Source organism: Pantherophis guttatus, chromosome 6, assembly GCF_059756535.1.
Source record: "Pantherophis guttatus breed Tessera chromosome 6, ASM5975653v1, whole genome shotgun sequence".
NCBI classification, from domain to species: domain Eukaryota; kingdom Metazoa; phylum Chordata; class Lepidosauria; order Squamata; family Colubridae; genus Pantherophis; species Pantherophis guttatus.
Window position 1 is genome coordinate 42,812,859 of NC_142068.1, and position 27,698 is coordinate 42,840,556.

At 37.2% G+C, this 27,698-nt stretch overlaps 1 protein-coding gene and 2 non-coding genes across 5 annotated transcripts; all 3 read left to right on the forward strand.

Annotated features, from left to right (window-relative positions):
* The first annotated feature begins 1,304 nt into the window (after positions 1-1,304).
* Positions 1,305-26,595, forward strand: ATG16L1 (autophagy related 16 like 1). 3 transcript variants are annotated; one of them, XM_034439736.3, is made up of 20 exons: positions 1,305-1,984; positions 2,195-2,416; positions 3,695-3,788; positions 5,333-5,438; positions 6,007-6,080; positions 6,169-6,420; positions 7,397-7,462; positions 8,853-8,939; positions 10,340-10,396; positions 10,580-10,627; positions 11,336-11,438; positions 13,246-13,351; positions 14,171-14,241; positions 16,001-16,072; positions 18,184-18,304; positions 23,115-23,220; positions 23,865-24,014; positions 24,334-24,381; positions 24,809-24,910; positions 25,244-26,595. In XM_034439736.3, the coding sequence occupies exons 2-20, from the start codon at positions 2,302-2,304 to the stop codon at positions 25,335-25,337; spliced, it is 1,872 nt and encodes a 623-aa protein (XP_034295627.2). In that variant the 5' UTR covers positions 1,305-1,984; positions 2,195-2,301; the 3' UTR covers positions 25,338-26,595. The 3 variants fall into 3 exon arrangements, with proteins under 3 accessions (XP_034295627.2, XP_034295628.2, XP_034295629.2); XM_034439737.3 differs by lacking the exon at positions 10,580-10,627; XM_034439738.3 differs by lacking the exons at positions 10,340-10,396; positions 10,580-10,627.
* Positions 11,728-12,000, forward strand: LOC117678852 (small Cajal body-specific RNA 6). The gene has a single exon (XR_004595161.1).
* On the forward strand, positions 15,423-15,690 carry LOC117678851 (small Cajal body-specific RNA 6). Its single transcript, XR_004595160.1, has one exon.
* Positions 26,596-27,698: the final 1,103 nt, after the last annotated feature.

Below are 27,698 nucleotides of genomic sequence, written 5' to 3' on the forward strand. Positions count from 1 at the left end.
GGAAACACTGCCAGACATTCAAAATTATAGCCTGTATCAATAAAGGTGAGCTTTAGTATTTTTTGTGGAATGTGATTGCTGACCTGAGCTTCCTAGCAGGGCTGATACCTGTAGCTGCATGAAAACATATGGAAGCCATTACAGGTGGGCCATTGAACCCTACATTTTGTGCACTAGTTGCATCCTTTTATAGCTCATATAGCTTATATGCCTACGCATGCCCTTGTCACCTCACAACTGAATTACTGTAATATTCGCTACTTGGAGCCACCAGTTTGTTTCTAGGTATAAATCAAGATGTTATTACTTGTGACGTTCTACTGTACATGCTGTGGAATACCGTTTGTGATTGTTTTTCCAATCCAATTAGATATGGGAGAAAAGGTTTGCTGAGGAACTCATCACCATCTTCAGGGACTCCAAATTCAAGCCTTCTTTGTGATGGCCCTACTTTGGAACAGCTTATTCCTGAATATATGAATCACCCCCTCCTTTTTGGGAGAGCTGTAAAGTCATGTCTCTTCAGAAAAGCATTTGGAGATGAATAAGATTATGCTACCCCCAAATGGTAGCACATCAAATTGATTAATTATAATTGCACTGAATAATTTTTAATCTTATTGTATCAATAATGCAAGTTACTAAGAGCTTTAGAAAATGGAGTGACATAAATGGTATAAATAAATAAACATGCAAACAAACATGTCATTTACTCATTACCTGGGACCAGATTGTTGGAGGCAATATGCTAATGCTAATGCAATATGCTAATATGCAATATGCTAATTTTGTAAACCGCTTAGAGAGGGCTGTAAAGCACTATGAAGCGGTATAGAAGTCTAAACAATCAAATAAAGATCACGGCAAAAAAAAAAAGATATTTGGAGCATATTGTTTTCTACCCCCCGTTTCTACTTCACTCTGTAAAGCCGACATAAAATTACAACTAACACTTTCTTTTGCTGGACTCCTGGAGCAGACTGTTAAAATCGCCCCATTTTTAAAAGGAAACAAATTATCTTTCACTGCCATCCTTATTTAGGAGGAAAACCAAACGAACTGAAAATGGTGGGCAGCACCCGTTTCCCCGACGCTAAGTTGCGCGATCCGTTATCATCGCTCGCGCTGGATAAACACCGACCGGAGTTGAAGGAGAAAACACAAACTCCGCGCCGTCAAAACAAGGCACCAATTGTAACACAGAGCTAAGATAGTAGTAGTAGCCCTCTAGTTTACTTCGGCGTTTCTCGACCTCGGCGGCTTTAAGTTGTGTGAACTTCAACTCCCAGAATCCCCCAACCAGCGCACCTTAAAGCCGCCAAGGTTGAGAAACATTGATCTATTCTACGCGGTATCTGCTGGCAGAGACGCTGGGCTGAGCACCGCGTGGAAGGGGAGGGGAAAGGTAACGTCGTCCCCGGCTCGCTTGAGGTGAAACCGAGCCCAGTGTACGTATCCCTAAGAGCGCTCCTCTATCGATCTGGGTAGCCGGGAGCAACGATGCCACAATTCCCCGCCCAAAGTGGCGCGCGGCAAAGGCGCCTCTTCCCAGCATCCTTGCCTAAAATGGCGCATATCCAGGGAGCCCTGACCAGCCTCGTCTGCAGCCATTTTCTACCCCGCTTTCGCCTTGACGATGGCCGCGCAGCTCGCGTTTAACCAGCAAAGGCAGCTCGCAAGGATGGGCCGGCGTCAGGTAGTAACTGACTTAGCGACGCGCGGTCGCTAACGGCGAGATCCACTTTCTGCAGGAAGGGCGGTCTTGTGAGTCAGGCATCGAGGTTGGAGCCTAACGCGATTAGGCTGCGACGCAGGAAGAGAAAGGCCGCTAGTGACGCCATCTCCCCCGGACCAAGGCGAACTCTGTGAAAGACTGTCGCGGAAATGGATGGGGGCTGCGGCCCGATCGAGGGGTGCGCGGAGGGGCCTTCCAGGTGAAATCAGCACCCAACTGCCCCCCCCTCCTTCTACTCGATGGTCAGCGGTGAGTTTTGCCCGTTGGTCTGGTGTCTGTTCCTGGGTGGGCCCGGCAGCCAGGATGACTGGACGCCTCCCAATCTTCTGCTCCCCTTCCACTCTCTCTCTCTCTCTCCTGGTCTTCTCGGACATGACCCCTTCCTCTTTCTTTCCCAACCCCGATCGGGCTGCCTGACTTGCCTCCAACTGCCTTGTTATCGTTACCATATTCTTTTAGAGTCCTGGATCCAGCTCTTCTACACCCACTCTGTCATAGGGGAAACCCGCAGCCAGATGACTTGGGTTTTTTGGGGAAAGGTGTAACGTCCCCGATTCTTCGGCAACATGTCTGTTGGACTTAAGACATCGAGCTTCCCCACCTGGAAGCGGCATATCATGGATGAACTGAAGCGTCGAGACCGGTTACAAAGACAGGCCTTTGAAGAGATAATCTTGCAATGTAAGAGCTTTCGGAAGAACCAACTGAAAATCCTCACTTTAACTAGCAGGCCAGAATTGCCAGTGAATTCAATTATAAATATTGTGATTGCTCTGCTAGATAAAGGATGGCTTGTTTGTTTTTTTGCTACTGTAGTTTGGTTGATGAGTTTGTGGGGCTGTTTCAGTATAGTTTCAATAAACTTCAGTACAGTTTCAGTAAACTAGCAAAATTTCCCAATTAACTGTTTTATAATGCAATTGAATTGAATACAATTTTTCTTCAATAGATTCCAGAAAATAAATCTCAAGAGAAATTTTATGTGTGTTGGTAATTTTATCTTCACCTATAATTTTATACATAAATTTATAAACACATTATCGTTTCTTAGGCCAGGTTCACATTAGGCTAAAATTTGTTCACTGGTTTGTAATCCTCTGTGTTCTGCAAACAGTCATTTGGGCTTCTATGTTATAGAAACCCAGACAATTGATGAATTCAGTTAACTGTGGATTAATGTATCATATAAATAAAGTTTTAGAATGCATTTACTCCAATGAGTCATAATGCTATTTGCATATTATATTTGGTGTGTGTGTGATTACTTTGAATCAAGAGTTTGGAAAGAGTTTCAGAAATGATTTGTCATTGCCTCCTTCCAAGGATTGAGAGAGCTGGCTCAGCTGACTTCATGCTAAAACACAACTAGAACTCTTGGTCTCCTGGAGTTTAGCCTGGTGCTTTAAGCACCACACCAAACTCGCCCATTTTTGTGGACTTGGGTTTGTAATAAAATATAGATTCCCAACTCTGAACTTTGAATACTTCTTGTTTACATTCTGCTCAGGGACAAGGAACCTTCTTATTGGTTCAATAGAGTAAGGAGAATTACTTGATTGCTTGAAATATTTGTTCTCAGGCCAGTACCTTTGGTGAAAGAGAGGTTTTGCAATCTGGAATAATCTTTTGTGATTACATCAGAGTACCCCCTTCCAGATTCTGTTATTCAAAATACCAGGTTATAAAGTAGAACAATGTCTTATTAAATGACTCATTCATTTACATAAGCCTAGTTGTGCAAGTCTGAACTCGTAATCCTATTGTGTACTGTGAGAGAATGTCTTCTTGGTTAGGCATGTTTTCACTGCAATACAAGAGCATGTCTGAAATAGGTATAATTTCTCTGTAAATGTTTACATCAGTCTAAAGAGTGTAATGGCATAGCAAATTTATTAATTGACTACATACCTAATAACGTTCTTTTCCCATTTTTTAAAATTAAATATTTTGGACTGTTAGATAACAAGCTCTTGGAGAAGTCAGATTTCCATTCAGTGCTGGCTGACAAACTACAAGTGGAGAAGTATGATTTGCCAAGCCGGCATGAGATCAGGTACTTGTTGAATCAATTCTAGTGAGCGTTATTGTGGCTTCTTTAAAATCAACAATATAACAGGGCATTTTGCTCTTCTGTGTAATATTCATTACAATTTTTTTATTATTAATAGCTACTGCAAAACGTTGTGTTTGGTGCTGTACATGTTATACACACTTTATGTTAATGTAATCTTAATTTTATAACATGTACTATTTATATAAGTAATCCTCAACTTACAACCATTCAATTTGTGACTATTTGAAGTTACAACGGCATTGAAATAAGTTACTTATGATCAATCTTCACATTGTCACAGCATTCCCCATGGTCAAGCGATCAGAATTATGGTGCTTGACAACCAGTATGTATTTACGATCATTTTTTAAAAAAATTTGATTTATATGCCGCCCTTCTCCGGAGACGCAGGGCGGCTTACAATGCGTTAAGCAATAGCCTTCATACTTTTGTATATTTATACAAAGTCAGCTTATTGCCCCCACAAACTGGGTCCTCATTTCACCTACCTTAGAAAGGATGGAAGGCTGAGTCAACCTTGAGCCTGGTGAGATTCGAACTTACAGTAATTGCAGACAGCTGGTGTTAATCACAATGCTTTTAGTCTGCTGATCTACCAGGCCCGTTGCAGCATCCTGAGGTCATGTGATTGCCATTTTCAACCTTTCCAGCAGGCTTCCAACAAGTAAAGTCAATGAGGGAAGCTGGATTCACTTAATGACCACACGATACACTTAACAAGTACAGTGACTCACTTAACAACTGCCTTGCTTAACAGTGGAAATTCTGGTCCCAATTGTGGTCATGAGGCAAGGACTACCTGGTGATAAGTTGTGCGACTGATGCAAATTACATCAAATTTTGTAATGTCGTGCGAATATATAAATTAATGCAAAGTATTATATTATTAAAGTATTGTTCATAATATACTGAATGATTTCATTTTTTGGACATTTGATAGATAAACCCTCCTCTTACCAGACATCCAAATGGTCCTTAAACGGAGACTTCATTCTTTCAAATAGAGATCAGTAGCATACAGTACCAAGATGAATGGGAATTGCTTAATGTAATCTCAATGAAATGTCAATAGAAAATCAATACTACGTATGGAGATATTAGTTCTTGTTCAGTATAGGTCCTTGCTTAATGACCATTCTGCTACAGTTCAAAGTTACACTGGCAATGAACAAATGGTGTTTATAACCAGTCCTGAGAATCCCAGCCATTGCAGTGTCCCTGTTGTCATGTCCCTGTTGAATGCAATTTCAACATTCACTGCTGGCTTTTCACAAGTGAAGTCAATGGAAAAGCCAGCAGTAAGTCAGAAGTCACTGTCCTGTAAGGTCTGTGTATAATAACAGCAACCAGGACTTATTGCTTTGTTAAGCAATGTAGTCCACATGGCTTCATACTTTATAACCTGAAAACTTAGTGATGGAAATTCTGGTCCCAATTGCCATTTTAACCTATCTATAGGTTGAACATCTGTATGATTAAATAAATTTATTTAATCTTACCTACTGTTCCTTTGGAAAATTCAGCCCAGGACATGATGGTGCAAGAAATGACGCTCATCTTCAAGAAGTAGCTCAATTAAGGATTAAACATCAAGAGGAATTGACAGAGCTGCACAAGAAGCGGGGCGAGGTTAGGAAAAAATTGTGCTTACTTGCAGCAGTACAATGCGCATACTGTTACGTATTTTTGTCTATCGCATAAGTTTCAGAACAATAAAAATGTATGTCTAAAATAACTTTTTATAGTAAACAGTCAGCCTTTCAGCTTTTCTGTTGCTTTCATTGTAATAAAAAATAAATATTTATTGTAGACAGTGCAGCATATATTTCAATTTTAATTAAGATACTTTGCTTTTGTGATGCCTTTCTTCATCTGGAAAAATGATTTATGATGCTTATTTCTTTTAAGATTCTGTGTTTAGAAATTTAGAAAGGTACAACTTATGTAGTCATGATTTTCTTTTCATTTTTGTATATATTGATCGTTTAAGTTTGTTCCATATGGGTTTGTGAATCTGCCAAATGAATACAGAAAATCTTGCTTTTGATTGAGAGACATACATTTTTAATAAAGTGCATGCACCCAAAGAGACACCAAAAGCATTGTCTATATTAAGAATTATGGTTCTTCATTAACATAGTTAATTATTATTAATTGGCATTAACATTAATTTTATCACACACCCCTTTTTTTGTAGTTGGCTCAATCTGTGATTGACCTAAACAATCAAATACAACAGAAGGACAAAGAAATACAAATAAATAATGTCAAGTGAGTAAAATCCATTTATTACCAATTTAACTTTATCTTGGTCCTAGTTAGCTTCAGATTTTCATTATATTAGTTGCTTCCATTGAAGAATTGCAGAATATTTACAGAAGATATCTGAACTGGAGACTGAGTGCCATGATTTGTGCAACAAGCTTCAAGATCTCGAACGAGCTAATCAGACTCTTAAGGATGAATATGATGCTCTCCAAATCACCTTTAATGCTCTTGAAGAAAAATTAAGGAAAACCACTGAAGATAACCAAGAACTGGTAACCCGTTGGATGGCAGAAAAGGCTCAAGAAGCTAATCGCCTCAATGCAGAAAATGAGAAAGATTTAAGGTATGATAGTATTTTCCATGTAAGCATGTGAGTTCAAACTAAATCTGTATTAGAACCCATCCATAACATTTCTTCTTTCTTCCCATGCATGTGCCCTGTATGTCTTTTTTTTTTTAATTAACAGAACCTTTGGATGTGGTTTTGAATCCTTTAAACTATAGAGGTTTTTTCAAGTTGAGCTCCAGTCCTAGTGACTCATCCATACAGTATAAAAATGGTTTTCTGTTTTTCTGTTTTCTTTCTGGAAATGTGTTTCAATTTCCTAGTCTGATGTGATATTTTTTGATAATTTATCCAGTTATTAACCAGGCTTTGACTTGACTTGGATTTTGTGCCAAACCAGCTTCTGAGGTCTAGTTTTTAAATCCTTATGTTCGTAAAATTTTGATGTGAGATTTAGACTTGCTTTTACTATAAAATAGTTAAACGTTAGCTCATAATACTTCAGATTATACCCATTCAAATAGCCTCATTTTTCCTGGTGTGTTTCCTTTTTTCATAATATGGAGTGGCTATTATATCTAAACCAGATTCAATCTAGAATTAACATCAGTTTCTGTAATCGAAATAATATCTGATAATTCACAATATATCAGTATGGAGTCTGCTCTTAACATATGCACTGACTAGTGCTATTTTATTTAAGAAATTGAGTACCCTGTAAGAATTACAGAATGACTTCAAGGCATCTTAAAACAGCCTTGTTAAGATAAACATTTCTGGGCAGTTAAGTTTTCACTTGGGCCTAGAGACATGAGAACCAGCATATTCTGATAAGCTTTATATTTTACTAGTGTCAAGATATAAATATATTTTTGAGGCAACAAGTCTATCCACCTGGAAGTTCTATTCCAGGGAGCTTAAGGCAATAATTTCTCCTAATTATCCATTCCTTAATACTTTGAATATAGCTGTTCAAATGAATATTGATAAATATTACAGAGTTGACATGTATTTTCTAATATTTTTCTGTTAGGAGAAGGCAAGCTCGGCTTCAGAAAGAACTAGCAGAAGCTGCTAAAGAACCACTGCCAATTGAACAGTAAGCATTCATCAGTCTAATTACTTCCTAATGACAACATTATTTCCATTTACAGGCTGAAAATATAAAAATGAGTTATCCAAGCTGCATGCTTATTGTCTTCTTACTATTCATCAGGATTCCGATGTAAACAGTGTGGTCAAATGATAAAAGTTTCCTAATTTAACTAGCAACAACATTGTGGAGACTGGAGGTAAAGATGGCGATTATTTTCTTAGGTTGGGCGGGGGAAATTATGTTCCCCTTTCCCAACTGTGATACTATGTGTTCCTAGAAAAATCAGAAGTAGAAGAGCAAATTTATTTATTAACAGCAGCTTCGGGTGAGCAAGCCTGGTGGATTTTATACCTTTACCTTCATTAATGTTTTCATCTCCTTTTTTAACTGAACCATAATAGGGTTAGATTTCTTCTGCCAAGCTAAAATTCTGATTTTTAAAAAAGTTGTATCTTTTTTATCTTTTCAGTAATACTTTATTATTTTTATATCTGTTAATTTTTGAAACTTTTGATATTTACTGACTTTAGAGTTACAATTTGCAATACCTTTGTTGGTTCTATACTGACTCAGATTATTTTTCTTTATTTTTCTTTTCTATCTTGGTCTTCTGAGCTTAATACTTTCTTTACAACTCAATGGCTACATCAAGTGGAAGAATTAGCAGTTCATCAGATTAACCAGCCATAATTTTTTTTCCTTTAAATAATTATATAGGCATCTGACTGTTCAGTTTAGAAGTTACTGTACACAGAACGTATTTTTCTTTGCTTCAGTTGAGCTTATTTTATTGCATTGTGTACTAAGTGAATTTGTTTGGGCTAAGAATTAATTAAATTTATTTTTAAGTTTATTTATATTTTTAAGTTTATTTATTTTAGTGCATTGATACAGTTCTAAAATTATTTTAAAGTACAGCAAGTTTATTCCTGCCTAACTGTCGAATAAAAGGCAGAGCCTGGGGGTGAAGTCAAGAGAGGAATCAATCTGGATTAATTACGTTCTCTCAACAATCCAAGCCCAGACCCCCACCCCCTTGAATTCTGTTAATTCTTATCTAGTGCCAGTTTAGTGCTGATGATTAGTATAGGATTGAGCAATACTTAACGTGATCCTGATTTTTTGCACCTGAGCCCAACTTAATTTCCTGAATGTATTACGATTGATATTACAAGAGGGCAAATAATATGATTACGAATTATAAAAGGCAAATAAAATACAGCCATGGCATAGCTAATTCTGTTGTTCAGTTATTGTTCACACCATCTCTTAAGACCTATGCTTTTAAAAATAGAAGTGAAATTCTGTATTTGAAATAGTAGGGGAAGAGGGCTATTTAATATGAAATGCCTGATCTTCTTGAACATTCACGGAATGATCTGTCTTTCTTCAGGGATGATGATATTGAAGTCCTTGCTGATGAAACCTCCGATCCAGCTGAGGATACATCTCCAGTTCGTGCTGTCACACGGACAGCAAGGTAATATGTGAGCAGAGATATTTGAAAATATATTTTCGAAAGAGTTTATGAATTATTTTCATGTGGGAAAAAATTCATAGGTATTCCTGATTTGCTTCAGGGAATTCATTTTGAGAAGAAAATATATTGAGAAAAATTATTCTTTCTTGGATAGATAAATTAATTGATAACAGATGCCAGTATGAAAATAATTTATCAGCTAACTGCTATTGTAACTATTGTAATAAAATGAGAATTGCACAGCTGATGTTTTTTGCTCCCATTTATTTTTAATGGGATGCAAATGGGAAAATTAACTAGTGAATTATGCCCAGAGGAAACACTCCAATAGTTACAGAGTTTAGTGATGTTATTTCTACTGATTTTTTTTGTGGAAATGTCTATTTTTCAGTATCATTAGCTAGGAAAGTTTCTGAATTGTAGTGCTCACAAATAAATATAGGGAAGGAGTCTCTCTTTTTCTATCCACATCTACTTTTTACCATAGCAGTGTTTATTCCTGACACTGGAAAGAGCAGTGTAAATAAAGCTTTTGTGGCCTTGAATTTAAACATGCTTTATCAGTTAGGAAGTGGCCTCTTGCAGCAGGGCTGTCAAAATTCCAGCCCGTGGGCCAGATGCGTCACATGCTGGTCCTGCCCCCGCCTGGTTTAGCGAAGGGGGAAAAAGCCCCGATATGTAAACGTGACACTGCCGTGATGCCACAAGTTTGACACCCCTGTCTTATAGCTTTCAAGAGTTGGGCTTGTACCAATGTTCTCAGTTTCTTTATGGCAGACCCATGTCATGGTAATAGTAAAGGGAGACTCAAATCCTCTCTGTGTAAATATTAACAAGATCAAAATTATAAAGGTTGCATATGTTAAGGGCCATGCTAGTTAATACTGCAGGCTTTATAAAACATTGCCTTTTTGGACAGTTAGCCCATCTAATGTTACTGACAGCTGCAAATAATAGATTCTTTGACAAATTTCTTTCCAATTCTACATTGTAATTGAATCTGCAAACAAAACATGCAGAACTTAAAGTCTTTCCATTTAAACTGGTTTAAAAAGCAAAAACATTTACACTTCCTGTTAAAGACTATTATAGGCCAACCATCACATTAGTCATGAGAATGCTTGGGAATATGTTCTGCTTTCATATAAGTATACCTTTAATTTTATTCTCAAAATTCCAGCGAATTATATCTTTTATGGAGCCTTCTTCTTCCTGCTCATGTATCAACAGTGTTCAGTTCATAATTGTTTATGCAAGCTTTTGAACCAAGAACCAAGATGGTGGCTTTTTGTGCTGTCCTGTTATCATTTGCTTTCCTTCTGAATGTGGGGCTTCAAAATTGAGAGTTATGGGCTTGTGTGTTCTGATCTCCTTGAAAACTGTCCTCCCCTTCTCTTTAGTAAGCGACTCTCCCAGCCCACTGGAGGCCTTCTGGATTCTATCACTAATATCTTTGGGTAGGTTGGTATGCATTTACCTTTTCATTACATATTAGTTCAATATACAGCAGCACTTCAGTAATACTAGGCATTCAAACAATTTTTCTTATGTCAAGCCTTCTTCTAGCTCCTATCTCTCCTTTTCTTTTGTGTTCAACTCCTTACTTCTGCTGTGTGCTGACCTCTGATCTTTCCCTCCAGTCTGTCTGAGTCTCCCCTTTTGGGACATCACTCTTCTGATACTGCCAGGTGAAAATTTGCTTGAAATTATTCACGCTTAATTTAGCATGTGATGAGGGTTGCTGAATAATTGTCTTGGGTTGTTTCTGTAGCATTAAAAAGACATTCTAGTTAAATAATACATAGCTATATTATGGATGCATGAGGTATAACTACTTACAGTAGGGAAGAAATGCTGGACATAATCTACATGATTGCTGTGCCCAGTCATTTTAGTTATTTTTTTGTATTATGTAGAAGCTCTCTGTTAATAATGAAATGTGAGTTTTAAATTAAGCATTAATCATAGATTATGTACCTTACAACTAAATAGAATTTACCTCGTATAGGAAAAAGGATTTAACAATAGCAGATATTTAACAAATAAACAAATAAATAAATATTGGTGTACCTCAACTCAAACAATTTTAATTTGGGATTCAGTTCAACACTTGTAATGGTGATAACCTATTCTCCACTATGGCATAAGGAGTTTTTATGCAATTGTTTGGGTTCATGTAAGAAACCAGATGCAAAGGCTATAGAGTCCCTAATATGCACAACCATCTCGGGGTATTGATTCCCTGTTTTTATTGAATACTTGAATTTGTTTTAAGGTTCCTTTCCTTTCCTTCCATTTTTACCTATTGTGTAGTTGAGGTCATCCCCTGCCTATAGTCTGGACAGATAGTTAATTTTCTTTATATACTTATTTGTATATCGATGTAACTTTCTCAGAAGGCGTTCCTTATCCTCATGTCCTATCCCTCAAGATAATACTGATGTACTTCCTACTGCAAGCAGAGAGGTCCGACTACCCAACACAGCAGTGTGTGTCTTTGTAAGTATGTCTTGGATTCACTATCTTAAAAAAATGAATATGTTTTACTGAGTAGTTTTCCCATTTACTTTTTTGTGATACTTTGCAGTGTAAGCGTGTAAAGTGCTTCAGGTTTTACTTCAAGTTCAATCAATTATTTCTTTGTTTTCCTGATGAGATGCTATATGTTCCTGACATGGCTAGCCAAAGGGGCTTTTGTGACTTTGGAAAGAATTGTAGTGTGGCTTTTGCAACAAGAAATTGGGTCTTTTAAACCAGCCAAAACCTGAGAAATGCTAATAAATACTGAGGTCAATGATGATTACAGAATGGTCTGATTGCACTAGTGAAATTGCATATCCACAACTTCCAGAGCTCCCAGCAGTTTTCTTTTCTCCCATCCATGCTCCAGTAATGCTGTCAGATGTTATGAAGCTGCTGACATTATGTGGGTATCGTCAGTTCATGTTGCTTGCAGTCAAAAGCACTTAGGGTTGACTTTCTCCCAACAAAACCAGTCAAGGAGCTGACAGTTCTGGAATGTGTTCTAACGTGCATGAACTTTAGTTTTCAAGCTGAGACCTCTTTATTTCCTGCAAATATTTTTTTCTGACTCAGTATCATTTTTCTACTTTTAACTTCTGTAATAGTTTTTTTTTTAATTAAATGCATAAAGTCATTAAAATAATATGATCACGTATATGGAATACTTTTGTGAATGACATGGAATAAACACATAAAATATGTTTCTATAATGTAAGCATTTAATCCTAAACAGTGTGAAATCACTTCATATTGTACAAGTACTAAACATAATCTAGGAAAAATACATACAAACATGCAGACACAAATACAAATTTAGCAGTTGCTTTATTTTATAAAGGGGATGCGGTGACTCAGCCATTAAAGGTGCTGAGCTTGTCAACTGGAAAGCTGACAGCTTGGTTTCAAGACCTGAGCGCTGTGCGATGGGGTGAGCTCCGGTTACTTCTCCAGCCCACCTAACAGTTTGAAAGCATACAAATACAAATAGGTAAATAAGTAACACTTTAGTGGGAAGTTCTGTGCACCTCTGCGTATAATCATGCTGGCCACATGATGACCACGGAAAAGTCTTTGGACAATGCTGGTTCCCTTGGCTAAGAAACAGAGATTTCTGGCCCCCTATAGCTAGACATGACTGGACAGGGGAAACCTTTACCTTTTAACCTTATAAGTGCAAAATTGGCTCAAATTTTCTTTTTCATTCTGATATATAAGATAGTCAGATTTACTGTTTTACTAATATCCCATTATTTTCTTGACTGCTTTTCAACATGTAATTTTTATCATTTTATCAGTATTTTGCTGAATGCAGCATTTTAGGAGGTAAATGCAAAAAAACCTGTCCATAGGCTTTGTTCTGTTTTTTTTTAAGATTGGTTGTATATGTATTTAGTTTTTTTTCCTTCATTCAATCATGTCCAATCTGCCTGGACAGGTCCTTGAAGTCTTCTTGGCAACATTTTTTGAAGTGATTAGCCATTGCTTTCTGCCTAGAACTAAGAGAAAGTTACTGACCCAAAATCATTCAGCTGACTTCATACCCAAGGCAGGATTGAACTCACAGTGTCCTGGTTTCTAGTCTGATGTCTTAACCAAACTGGGTCTCATAAAGTCTCTTATAGCTTTGAACAAATGCATACTGAAGAACTCAAGAGTTGATAGACTTTTTTTGTTACTTTGTTAGAACCTTGTTCAGTTCTTTTATATATGCTGCTAGAGGCTGACAGATCTGGGTCCTGAAATCATCAGTAATTGTTGTCTGTATTGTTTTTCTTCATCTTAGGATGCACATGATGGGGAGGTTAACGCAGTCCAATTCAGCCCTGGTTCTCGGTTATTAGCAACAGGAGGCTTGGATCGGAGGGTCAAAATTTGGGAAGTTTTTGGTGGTAAGTCCTTTAAAGAAATGTAGATAAAAGAAGCAAGTTTTAATTCATGGAGACATGCTTTTTTGTTCAGAGATTGATTCCATAGTTGATATCTTTGAAAGGTAGCTACAATTCTGAACTAAGAAATTAATGTAGGAATCCCGAAATAAATTCCTTAGTGTGTTGGAGAGATAAAATGTCTTTTCCAGACAATAGAATAGAATAGAATAGAATAGAATAGAATAGAATAGAATAGAATAGAATAGAATAGAATAGAATAGAATTTTTTAATTGGCCAAGTGTGATTGGACACACAAGGAATTTGACTTGGTGCATATGCTCTCAGTGTACATAAAACATACGTTCATCTAGAATCATAAGGTACAACACTTAATGATAGTCATAGGGTACAAATAAGCAACCAGGAAACAATATCAATATAAATCGTAAGGATACAAGTAACAAAATTACAGTCATACAGTCATAAGTAGAAGGAGATGGATATATGGGTCTAGTGATGCAGCACAATCTTGGTTTGATAATCCCTATCATTTCCATTAGAAGAATATTGTGAAATACTTAGGTTTGGGAAAGAGAACTTTCTGTGTCCAAATTCTGAAGAGTATCATTATAAGACAGAGTAGTCAAAACTGAGTCTTATGGCCTGCCTTAGATATAAATCAGCTTTATGAATCAAGAAATAGAAATGACGTATCACTAATTCTAAATGATCCGTTCTGTGGTTTATATCGTTGAGCTATGTTTCTTAGCTAGATTGAGTGAAACTGATGGGCATTCATGCTTTTTCTTGCCTCCTAAATCTTTTCTTTTGTATTACAGATAAGTGTGAATTTAAAGCCTCCCTATCTGGCAGTAATGCAGGGATTACTAGTGTAGAGTTTGATAATGCTGTGAGTATGGATGTATTTCTTTTTTGCAAATATGTTCTGCCTTGCTTCATTAATCCTTCACTTATGGCATTTCCCGAAGAACAGTAAATATAAAAATAAATAATGGAATAGGATTGAATTGCTGCACAATGCAGTTTGCTTGGTATTGGTATATATTGACTGTTCTGGAAATACCATAAGTGATGTGCTAGATATTGATACCTTAAAACACTAATAATTAACTTTCTAAAATACCGATATTCATAAAATATTCTCTTGATTTTAATCCAAAGGTAATGAATTGCAAAATATGAATAATTCTATATTTAAAAAGCTATAGTATTTCTCTAATTCAATCCAATCCAATCCTCAAATTCCAAAGTCAAGTTGATTTTTTCTCCCTTGTCTTATAAGAAATCTAACAGCGGCCTCCAAGTCAAAAGAAATTTGATCAAATTATTGTCTCTAAGAAAAGCAGTTAATTTCACTATCTCAACTGGCTCCATCATTTTCAAAAGCCAGTTTGGTTTAATGGTTAAGGCACCAGACTAGAAAGCAGAGACCATGAATTCTAATCCTTCCTTAGCCATGAAAGCCAGCTAGGTGATTTGCGCCACTGGGCCAATCACACCTTCTCAATCCAACTTAACCTCACAGGATTGTTATTGTGAGGAAAATAGGAAGAGGAATGTTGTTGGATATGTTTGTCACCTTGAGTTATTTGTAAAAATAATAAAAGGGAGATACAAATAAATAAATAAAATTCTTCCATTGTAGGCATATTTTCTTCTTTCCATTTTTGGGCAGATAGCAACCTTGCCATTGATGTCATATATAAAAACAAAGTTCCATTTTTTCCCCCCAACTGATTATCTACCCTCCCGAAAAGAAAAGAAATTATGTCTACTTTAAAAATTTTTGAACCCATAGTTTCTGATATGCCCATCCTCTTCTCTGAGTAATACCAATGTACGTTAAAAGTCAGAAAAGTGGTATAAAATTATCATCTTTTTAGTAACACTATTTTATTCTATTTTTTGTCCTTTTGGAAGTACCTGCAAAAGTTAGGACTGCTGCCTGTAAAAATAAGCGGTATATGTTCTTTGAGCATATACCATGAGCAGGTTATTTTTTAATAATGCGGAAGCATATAACTTAAGTCTGTACTACTTCTACAAGAGAGGGCAACAATGTTTTGCTGAGGTCAGTGATGAATAGTAAAAGGTCTGATTTGCCCAGAATATTGCTTCCCGTACCATCTAACTCCCAGCAGTTACTCTGCCATCAAGCTGTAGAAATGCTATGTGTGGAAGAATATTTGCTGATACATTGTGATACATTCAGCTTGTGTCCTTGTAGAGTATTGAATAGACACCGCTGAAATTGTTATCCAACATAAAACAATAAAGGAGTTTTAAGTATTGGAGGCTATTAGATGGGTATATGAACTCAGCTTTTTAAACTGAGACCTCTTAATGAAGCAAAACATCTCTGTGCAGGACATTAGCAACAGAAAGAAGAATTAAGAATGGGAGAAAGAATGGATGAGGCAAATAAATGGGAAGATAATGGAAGGAAAAAATTGAATCACGGTAGACAAGAATATGTAATGGTAATGAAGCTTAAAAAGTTGTAAATAAACCCTAAATGAAGTGATAAGATTAGGCAATGGCCTAGATTGAGATAAGAGATCATAAAATAATGTGAAATAAAATTACGTAGAAATTGCAGATTGTAAAAATGGTTATTATAGCAAACATTTTAAAAATCATTTCCATAGGGTTCCTACTTATTAGCGGCTTCAAATGACTATGCCAGTAGGATCTGGACAGTGGATGATCATCGGTTACGGGTGAGTATTTCTTCCAAGACATGGCACATGTGCCTGATTCTGGCAAGGTTTATAGCTATAAAAAAGACGTTAGAAATTGGGTGTGATAATGGATGTTAACTCTCAATAGATTAAAATTTGAGTTGCCCTTTAATCGTTTTTTACCTATTTTTATTTATATGACTTGTTTGATATTTCCAACACAAAGTGATTTGAACATACTATTTGGAAACAGATATTAAGTATTTTTTCCAAATTAATACGATTCTGAAAGAATTATGTAATTTTATAACTCTGCATATATTTTAATAGTAACTAAACACTATAAAAATGGATAGTAACAGCACTAGGCTGCCAAACTTTTGAAACTGGTTTGGTAAACATAAAAGTATATTCCGTATTCATTACTTTCCTTCTCTAATCCACTCCTTTTTTTTAAACCATAGCTCAGAAGGTAGGAGCATGTTTTATATGCAGACAGCTTTAGCTTCAGTCCCTGAGAACCCTGCATTAAAAATTAGCAAACTGCTAGAACTGCTCTGCCATAGATTATGAACTGTTACTAGATTTGTTAATGATCTTCTGTATATTGCACTTTATTTAATAGTAAGTACAGTAAATAATATTTATTTATTTAATAGTAAGTACAGGTAGTGCTCGACTTACAACCATAATGGACCCTGCCATTTCAGTCACAACTCACGATAGTAATTAAGAAAAACATACATATGATCACCTCACTTAATGACTCCAATCTTTACTCTGCCTATGATCTAGTGCAGGCCCACACTGCAGCACCTCCCCCAGCTCCCCAAGTCTCCCAGGGACTCCCATATCCCATCAGGCAGCCCATGCTCTGCTTCCCACCCCTGGATTCCTGCAAGCCTTGGGCCTTCTTTCCTGCCTTACTGGGTCTGCACTGGCCTTGGGCCAGTTTTCCCGCCCCATTGTTTCCCATACCTTTCTTCCCATACCCCATCACAGTTTGGCCACTTACTTTTTTGAAAGGTCTCCTTGAGCAAGCAGCTTCTCCACCACACAGCCTTCCTGCATAGTGGAGACCACGTGGAGCCATCCCAGAAGTGGATGCTCTTTTGGGAGTGGGAAGAAGGATTTGGGAATGCAGGGACCCAGTGGGGCGGGATAGTTGGGGGACTGCTGCAGCATCCCTGCAATTGGGTCTAAAGACAGTTGGATTGTCAAATGCCCAAATTTTGTTCATGTGATTGAGGGGTAGGCTGTAGAGGCTGTAACTTTAGGCAGAGATCATAAGTTCCTTTGTTTGGTGCCATTTTAATTTTGAATGGGCACTAAATAAGCACTTGTAAGTCAAGGGACTACCTGTATTAAATTATACTTGGAAAGGACTTCTCTTTTAAAATTGTAGAACTTCACTGATGGGTCAGAGGCCAGATAATGGTTTTTTGAAGATGGTCAACCAAATATTCCTAGGAAACAAATGGAAACAGGATATAACAGTGAGCCATATCTCGTTGCGTATTCCCAGCATAGACAATTATAGGTTTCATTTACCAACCATATCTGTGCTCCATTGTTAAATATAACACAAGAAAAAATACAGGTAGTTTTGACTTACGACCACATTTGAACTCAAAATTTATATTGCTAAGAGAGACATTTCTTAAGTGAGTTTTGCCCCATTTTATTACCTTTCTTGCCACAGTTGTTAAGTGAATCACTGCGGTTGTTAATGAATCTGGCTTCCCCATTGACTTAGGTTGTCAGTTCACAAAAGGTGATCACATGAACCAGGTCACTGCAACCTTCATAAATATGAATTGGTTGCCAAGCCGATCTGAATTTCGATTCAAACCATGGGGATGCTGCAACGGTGATAAGTGTGAAAAACAGCCATAAGTCACTTTCTTCAGTGCTGTTGTACCTTTCAGCGATCACTTAAAAAACTCTTATTAAGTCAAGACTACGTGTATATGCAGCCTTTTGGAGATCAAATACCAAAACCATACTTGTATATATAAAGACTGTTTCTTAATTGTCAGTGTAGAATGAAGGCTAGGTAATTCTTTAAAATTCTATTTCTGTTAAACTATTGAATAGTGAGACCAAGTGTTGTAAAAAATTGTTTTCTTACATAATGTCAATTTCTCTAGCACACGCTCACGGGGCATAGTGGAAAGGTTTTATCAGCAAAATTCCTTCTGGACAAAGCTCGCATTGTATCTGGGAGTCATGACAGAACACTCAAGCTATGGGACCTGCGCAGCAAAGTCTGTAAGGAAGCCGTTTCACAGTTTCCCACATGCATCAAAGGGACAAGAAGAATACTCATTGACTGATTACCTCACAAAGCATTCAAAATTGCTGTTCTGTTAATCTTCTGATATGTATATGGATTCAAAGCTGGCTTCTTCCCTTGGGGTAGGACACTGAAAATGAGGAATGTTACTAAAGACTCATTCCATTAATCAGTGGAACTAAACATTTTACTGTTGCCCCAAGTGTCATCTTGGTAGTCACCACTGACTGATGTTTTTTTAAAAAATGATTTTCTAATAATAAGTGAAATAGGTTTTGATTTCTAAATTTTCTTGACTTTGAAGCCATATCAGTCATTGGAGAAAAATGGCTAATTTGCTACTATAAAAAGACTGACCAGATACCAGCATTTAAAAGATCTCATATTGTTTGATTACCTATTACTCTTATCCAGAGTAATTGGTAATAAGTTTCTTTTCTTAGTATTTATACGATGCTATTAAAATAGTTTAGGTGATAAGTTGATTTCATCTTCTTGCACATAACATAGATTCTCTATGCCATTGTAGATCTAGACTAACTTTGCTGTTACAGCAATTGGCATTCTCCCATTTGTTAGTAGTTTTCCTCCTGATAATGCAGATAGGCAGAAGTGGTAGCTACCATCTAGCTCAGCTCATTTCTGTTTATCGTTCTGCTAATATAACATTGATCCAAATGCTATCCAGGCATAAAATGTGCAGGTGTGTTTGTGTGTATATGGGCAAATATTACTGTGACCCACAGTTCAATTTTCAATGTTTTCACAACCAGAAAATTATGCTGGTTTAAGAAAAATATATTTCCTGCTATTGGGCTCAGATTGACTTCTGTCTTTTGAAATAGGTGCTACTGATAAAGATGTATATTAAACAGTACTACTGTCAGCAAAGGCTAACCTTATACTATATAACATACTGCAAGAGCTGCTAAACCTTTAAGCAGTTGAGGAAGTGGACGTATCCGTTGATGTTTTTTTAAAAAAAAGATTTTGTGACTTCCAGTTTTGTAGAAGTTTTTAAATTGTGTTTATAATAGTGTTCATACTTTTAATGATTTGATGTAGTGGCACTGCAAAAGATTGGTGAGGAGTTAGTGGCGTTGAGCCCTTTTTTCCTTCTGCACATATACAGTCAGTCCCAGAAATATTGGGACATTGAAACAATTCTAACATCTTTGGCTCTATACACCACCACAATGGAGTTGGAATGAAACAAACACAATGTGCTTTAACTGCAGACTGTCAGCTTTAATTTGAGGGTATGTACATCCAACTCTGATGAACGGTGTAGGACTTACAGCAGTTTGCATATGTGCCTGCCGCTTGTTAAGGGACCAAATGTAATGGGACAATTGCTTCTCAGCTATTCCATGGGCAGGTGTGTGATATTCCCTCATTACCCCAATTACAATGTGCAGATAAAAGGCCCAGAATTCATTTCAAGTGTGCTATTTGCATTTGGAATCTGTTGCTGTCAACTCTCAAGATGAGATCCAAAGAGCTGTCACTATCAGTGAAGCAAGCCATCATTAGGCTGAAGAAACAAAACAAACCCATCAGAGAGATAGCAAGAACATTAGGCGTGGCCAAAACAACTGTTTGGAACATTCTCAAAAAGAAGGAACGCACTGGTGAGCTCAGCAACACCAAAAGACCCGGGAGACCACGGAAAACAACTGTGGTGGATGACCGAAGAATTCTTTCCCTGGTGAAAAAAACACCCTTCACAACAGTTGGCTAAATCAAAAACACTCTCCAGGAGGTAGGTGAATGTGTGTCAAAGTCAACAATCAAGAGAAGACTTCACCAGAGTGAATACAGAGGGTTCACCACAAGATGTAAATCATTGGTGAGCCTCAAAAACAGGAAGGCCAGATTAGAGTTTGCCAAACAATATCTAACAAAGCCTTCACAGTTCTGGAACAAGATCCTATGGATAGATGAGACCAAGATCAACTTGTACCAGAGTGATGGGAAGAGAAGAGTATGGAGAAGGAAAGGAACTGCTCATGATCCTAAGCATACCACCTCATCAGTGATGGCTTGGGCATGTATGGCTGCCAATGGAACTGGTTTTCTTGTATTTATTGATGATGTGACCACTGACAAAAGCAGCAGGATGAATTCTGAAGTGTTTCGGGCAATATTATCTGCTCACATTCAGCCAAATGCTGCAGAACTCATTGGACGGTGCTTCACAATGCAGATGGACAATGACCCAAAGCATACTGCAAAAGCAACCAAAGACTTTTTGAAGGGACAGAAGTGGAATGTAATGCAATGGCCAAGTCAATCACCTGACCTGAATCCCATTGAGCATGCATTTCACTTGCTGAAGACAAAACTGAAGGGAAAATGACCCAAGAACAAGCAGGAACTGAAGACAGTTGCAGTAGAGGCCTGGCAGAGCATCACCAGGGATGAAACCCAGCGTCTGGTGATGTCTATGCGTTCCAGACTTCAGGCTGTGATTGACTGCAAAAGATTTGCAACCAAGTATTAAGAAGGGAAAGTTTGATTTACGATTATTATTCTGTCCCATTACCTTTGGTCCCTTAACAAGTGGGAAGCACATATGCAAACTGCTGTAAATCCTACACCGTTCACCTGAGTTGGATGTACATACCCTCAAATTAAAGCTGACAGTGTGCAGTTAAAGCACATTTTGTTTGTTTCATTCCAACTCCATTGTGGTGGTGTATAGAGCCAAAGATGTTAGAATTGTGTCAAGGTCCCAATATTTCTGGACCTGACTGTAAGATACTCTAGCTAGCTGTTGCAAATTGTGTATAACTTGCAAGATTTGTATTGCAAATTCCTTCAAGTTCATGGAAGAAACAGCAAGCTTTGCGGATTGCTTCATTATAAATCATTGTGAGCTTTTATCTAGATTGCTACTTGTAATAATTAAAATAAAGAGGACAACATGTAGAGATATTTTTGGCAAACGAACATTTATCTGGGTTATTCATAAAGTAAATCATCAGACCGTCTCAGATGTTATGGGCTAGAGATGTGTGTTACTTAAAAGTATCCTTAGCAGTGGGCCAATTGTCTGAAGTTGTGTTACCACATCTCTAGATGTGATTGCATACTTCCATAGGAAAAGTATAAATGGATGGCAAAAGCCTCCAGGGGCCTTAAATCTTAGCCTAGACCAGAAGATGCAGGGTGGTGGCTAATGTAGTAGAGCAGGGGAATTCTGGGAGTTGAAGTCCACCTATCTTAAAATGGCCCAGGCTGAGAAACACTGGAATAGAGAACACCCCACTTTGTCTCTGTGTGCACTTTGTGCCCTCCCTCTCCATCCTGCTTAGTTTTGTTTTAATTAAATTTTTAAATTTAAAATATTATTTTAATGTTTTATTGTGTATTTTAATCAATGACTGTAAGCTGCCCAGAGTTGTCTTTGGTAAGATGGGTGGCATTTAAGTTTGATAAACAAGCAAACAGATAAAGTTGTTATGCAGCTTCCAGCTAGTTTAAGAGATCCATCTACTACTATTTCTCTGGCGTTCCTGACAATCTGGAAGGATGTAGATTAAGGACTTAACTTTTAAACCTTATATAAAATTGAAATTTTAAACATTTATTTAATAAAATAGTCATTCTCTTTCAGCTCAATATACTTCACAGGTTGGTTGTTGTGGGGAAAATAGGAGAAGGAAAAAGTATTAGATATATTAGCTGCCTTGAGCTATTTATAAAAATAATAAAGGGGGGGGGGATCTTTTAAAAAGTTTGCTCTGAATTGCAGCCATTTTCTCCAAACCCAGAGAATCTGTTAGCTACCAAGTAGTCACTGTTACCAAGTATAAAAGAAAAATATGTTTTTATTTATTAATTTAATTTATATAGCTGCTCATCTCATCAAAAGTGACTCTAGGCCATGTATAACAACATATAAAACAAAAGATACAAGACAAGCAAATACGAATATAAAAATCATAGTTAATTATTGAATATTTTAAAAATACAAGCATAAGTGAAGGGAGCATACAAAATGACCTCCTGAACAGTGGAGCTATCTAAACAAGTCTCCAGTTCCATTGGAGCTTCAGGCCTAGTCACATGATCTTAAGGGCCTTTCAGAATATCAGAAGGGATGAACCAATCTAATATGTTGCCGTTCATTCTTTAAAAATGAGGAAATTGCTCTTTATGTCTATCCTCTCCCCCCCCCCTTGTGCTTCAGAAAATTGATGGGGATGAATACTGTACCTAACTAACTAATCTAAGTTCATATTCCTAGCTTTTTTAGTTCTTTCAAGGTAATAATCTTGAAAGGTAAAAGCCTAACTACCTAAGACATAGGGTGGTTTTTGATCTATAAATTGGAGAAATACCTTTCAAAATTCTCTTCTAAAGATAGACAGAGAAATTTTATGGATGGTTTCTCTGAATTTCTATAATTGAAGAAGCAATTCTGCACCAACACCTTTAACAGAATTTGTTTTACTCAGGATTTGAAATTGAATATAAGCATACAAAGCTAAGGAATCTTGTCATCCCTGGAAATATGATAATACAGTGAAAGCATCTTCTCCTCTATCCCTTGTCTAACTCAAAATTACATAAGTGTACTCCCCCATGAGAATTTCTCCAGAATTTTATTCTGATTGCAATATCGTCAAAACAAATTCTCTGCCATAAAATTCAATAATATATAGTAAAGAGGAATATACAATAAAATCTCATGCGCTAACAAATAACAATTTTAGGAGGCTTTTATAGAAGAAAGATTGTGGATTCAATTACATGATTAGTAACTTCATCTTTTTAAAGGTATAAAAACGGTGTTTGCTGGGTCCAGCTGCAACGATCTTGTCTGTACAGAACAATGTGTAATGAGTGGACACTTTGATAAGAAAATTCGCTTTTGGGATATTAGGTGAGTGCAACTTCCTTTTGAAATAGGGAGAGACCATTTTGATGTCACAATGATTCTAGTAAGATCAGAACCAGGTTCAGATTCAGAACCTTTTAACTGCAAAAGATTTTACATGTTTCAAATGAAGAGTGATTGTCTTGCAATGTGAACTCATACACTTTGAAAAGCATGTATTAATCAGACGTGAGGAGAGATACATAAACAATACCTAAGCCACACTATTAGATTTTTGGTTCAGCCGGATCAAAGAACTTAGTCAGAAAAATGGTCCTGCTTCCAAACCTAGGAAATCCCAATACAGGTGGTTTAATGACTAACACCTTCACATTCAGTTTTTAGGAAGCTCAGTACTCTGGTGAAGAATATAATGCACTTAGGGCCAATGGGGGAAATACTTTTCTTCAGTGACTGTCACAAGAATGCTAGTGTTCTAAAGTAAATTTACCTATTGCTGTTTTAAAAAGGCCAGATTTAAACACTTTTTGTTCTAAGCAGCAAAGCAGTACATCACTTAATCTAATGAGCATATAAATTATGCTATTGATTATGTCCTTTATCCACTGCAACATTTTTAATGAGGCTTCTTGTCCACCAAGCTATATGCCATTAAGGAATTGTTAACTTGTGCTACGTTTTGTTTTTAGAACTGAAAGTGTGGTACAGGAAGTGGAATTGCTGGGAAGGATTACAGCTCTAGATCTCAACCCTGAGAGAACAGAGCTTCTTACATGTTCTCGTGATGATCTGTTGAAAATTATTGATCTCAGAATCAATGCTGTCAAACATACATTCAGGTGAGTATGGCTCTGCAAGTGAGTTGTAGATTTCTCATCTTTGTCAAAAGCCAGGAATTCAGAGTTTGTTCTGTTGACATTTAATGGTAATAAGCAACCTGTTCTTGAAAAATATCTTTGTTGACTGCCCATGACAGTCAACAAAGGATGCCCATGACATCCTAATGTAGATGTTTGTGCTTAATAAAAAAAAGAAAAAGGCCTGATTGGTTTGATTATTATTTTTCAGGTTTGTGTGGCCAAGCTGTCTTTTTATAGTTGTCTATAAAATGAATTGGAAAGATACATTTAACGTTTTGTGGTTGGCTTTTTCTTCCAGTGCTCCAGGATTTAAATGTGGGTCTGATTGGACTAGAGTTGTATTCAGGTAAGAAGTTGAGCTACCAAAACTTGGGTTGAGTGTGATATTTCCTTCTGGCTTTTTCTTATTTTATACAATATAGAGATACTTGCTTAGCATATTAGATCAGATAATTAGATGAAGTTATTCTGTATTGGTATGAAACTTCAAGAACAGAACTACATTCTGTTCCCACTGATCAGAAGAAAAGAAAATTCAGAGCATTTAATTAGTTGTAGTGTTGTAATTAGTTGTAGTGTTCATTTTACACTTATTTTAGTGTTTTAGGTAGGAAGGAAACTAATTTAGTGTTACCTTTGCAGTTAAATATATTCATTCCATTTGGTCAAACATCTGTACTAGACTTTTGGGAGATTTCCATTAACTAATGACACATTGTACTACAAACAGCAATAACACGTTTTTTCCCTGTTCCAAATCTGTGATTTTTCAGCCCTGATGGAAATTATGTTGTGGCTGGCTCAGCAGATGGATCACTTTATATATGGAGTGTGCTCACTGGAAAAGTGGAAAGGACACTTTCCAAGCATCACAGGTGAGTCAAGATAATGCTGTTAAAATCTGAACAATACATTTTGGAGGAGAAACTAGTCCACAAGGCAGCCTTCCTGAAGCTGATGCTCCCTACATGTATTGGGGCTATTTCTCCCAGACTGCAAGGCTAATGTTAAGTGCTCAAAACATTACTGGAAAACATGAAGAGGTCAATGGCAATGCATCTTTGAGCCAAATGTTTCTCATTCTACTTAGTGAATAGCAATAATCTTCGAAAATAGCTCTGTGGAGACTGAGCAACATTTTCTCCTTAATCCAAATTTTATGCCTTTCGGGGATCTAATAACATTTATGTCATTTTTTTTTGTTTCAGCAATCCCATCAATGCTGTGGCATGGTCACCATCTGGAGCCCATGTAGTCAGTGTGGACAAAGGAAACAAGGCAGTGCTGTGGTCTGAATTTTAACCTAAAAGTGCAAAACACTAGCTTGCCAAAACAATGCATGGGAAGGCAAAGTGTCTGTCTGTCTAGAGAGGAGAGAAGTCCCATATCTGGCTCTCACCCCAGTTTATTTGCCGAGTGCATAAGCTTGCCTTTAGCAAAGAATTACTGATGCATCCATCAGGAAGAAAAGTGGATCCTGATTACAATATGTTGCTGCTATCTAACTTTCATAAAGGTTTGGGTGTGGAACCGGTCATTTTTAAAATGCCCCATCTGCACATTGAAAAGTTTCTTACACCAGATAGCAGCAGTCCTGAAACAATATTCTATGGCATTTCACTGTTAAGTGCTATAGCAAAAGTTCCTGTATGTCCTGACTTTATGCATGTACTCATACATGTGTCTTCTTCTCTGAGCTAACTAAGAGAGGAGGTGAAGGATCCTAAAACATAAAACAGTGGGATCCAAAGTGTAATCTTATTTGAGTAAGCCATGAATTTGGCAGTTGCATCTGTGGGACTTCTAGAACTTAGCAAATCACAGCTTCTTGTACCAGCTTGATTTGTGGCAGGCAGAATTGTCTGAAAAACAAGTTGTATCCTCCAAAGGTTATCCAGGCAGCAGTGATACAGAAGCATTTTAATTTGTACATTTTGGGATTTAATTGTGGGATACAACAAGAAGTTCTGCTGTAATGAAGAATGTATGATAGCACGACTTGAGCACAAAAACCAAATCCAGAGCAACTTCTGCTATCTTGCAGTTTTATATTGAGGGGCAAAGGACATGAAAGGAAATAAACACCTGAAGCTGAATGTCCTGGTGCTGGCAAATCCGTATCATTTGCCTCTGACTTAAATGTGCAATATTCTTTCTGTGTTGGAGCTCTCTCTCTCTCCCTGCCATGGAGGAGGCTTGGGGGGGTCTGTGTCCTTTGGTGGTTAAATGCACAATATGGTTTGAGAAGAATTTGTGGCATTGAAGATTCATCAGCCAAATACTTTTCCACATTCAGTGGGCTGTGATACAAGCCACCAGCATTAAATTGCCTTTTCATTTGCACTTTAATTTTTCTTCCTTCCACAACTTATTTTGTATTGCTTGTATTGGAGGACAGGTGAGCAGGATTCTTTTGGGTCTGGGATTCTCATTAGATCCCTTCACTTCGACAACTTATGCAGAGGAAAATGGAAAGTACATGGGACAAACTTTATTTATTGTACTAATCTGTCCACTAGTACTTGACTGATTATAAATAAACCAATATCCTGCTTCTAAATCTGCATTGCTTTTTCTTTATTTTTTATCTGCTTTGGATACAGTCATAGGAATGGAAAGCAGTTTGAAAAGAATACTAAAGGCTCTATATAAAGTTTCAGCTGCAAAACCTACAATGAGATGCTGGGGCAGAAGGAATAATGCATCTACTGTTTTTAAAAAAGCCCAAAAGCACAGTAGGAATAATCAAACAGTTTTGAAAATGGACTGCCAACATTGTAATGTAAATCAGTGGTGTGACCACATCAGGAATATATGCAGTTCTGGTTGCCACAACCTCAAAAAGAATCTAATGGAATTGGAGGTTGTTCAGAGGAGGGCAACTAAGATGATCACGAGACTCGAACTGCTTCCCTTTATAAAGGTTGTGACATTTGGGGGTGGGATTTAGTCTAGAAAAGAGGCAAAGGAGAGGGGATATGATTGAGGTGTGCAAAACTGCATAATGCAGATAAAGTGGACAAAGAGTAGATATTTTCCACTTCCGAAAATACTAGAACCAGAGGACACTCAATGGAATCCTGAAAAAATCGGGACAGAGAAAAAGTGTGGTTTTTACATAATACATACATGTAGTCCTTGAGTTACGACCACAATTGAGCCCAAAATTATGTTACAAGTGTTGTTGGGAATGTTACTTGGAACTGTGACACACTTTTTAAGTGAGTTTGCCCCATTTTATCACCTTTCTTGCCACAGTTAAGTGAATCACTGCAATTGCTAAGTTAATAACACCGTTATTAAATGAATCTCTCTTTCCCATTGACTTTGCTTGTCACGAGGTCACAAAAAGTGGTGACATGACACTAGGACACTGCAACTGTCATAAATATGAAATAGTTGCCAAGCATCTGAATTTTGATCATGTGACCATGGGGATGCTGCAACGGTTGTGTGAAAAATGGTCATGTCACTTTTTCAGTGCCGTAACTTTGGTCACTAAATGAACTGCTGTAAGTCAAGAACTACCTTTATTTCAACTTCGGAAATTGCTATCATAAGAAATGGTGCTGACTACCAGCTTGCCTGTCTTCATAATATGGACCAATTCATGGTGGTTGTGGGGATCAATGGCTGTTAGCCTTGATGGCAGGGTGACTGCTT

Excerpts from the sequence above, each read along its gene's own strand:
- ATG16L1 (XM_034439736.3), top strand. The coding sequence starts at position 2,302 with ATGTCTGTTGGACTTAAGACATCGAGCTTCCCCACCTGGAAGCGGCAT. Across the intron at positions 13,352-14,170 it reads AATTTGGGAAGTTTTTGGTG|ATAAGTGTGAATTTAAAGCC; the intron begins GTAAGTCCTTTA and ends TTTGTATTACAG. Across the intron at positions 24,382-24,808 it reads TGGACTAGAGTTGTATTCAG|CCCTGATGGAAATTATGTTG; the intron begins GTAAGAAGTTGA and ends GTGATTTTTCAG.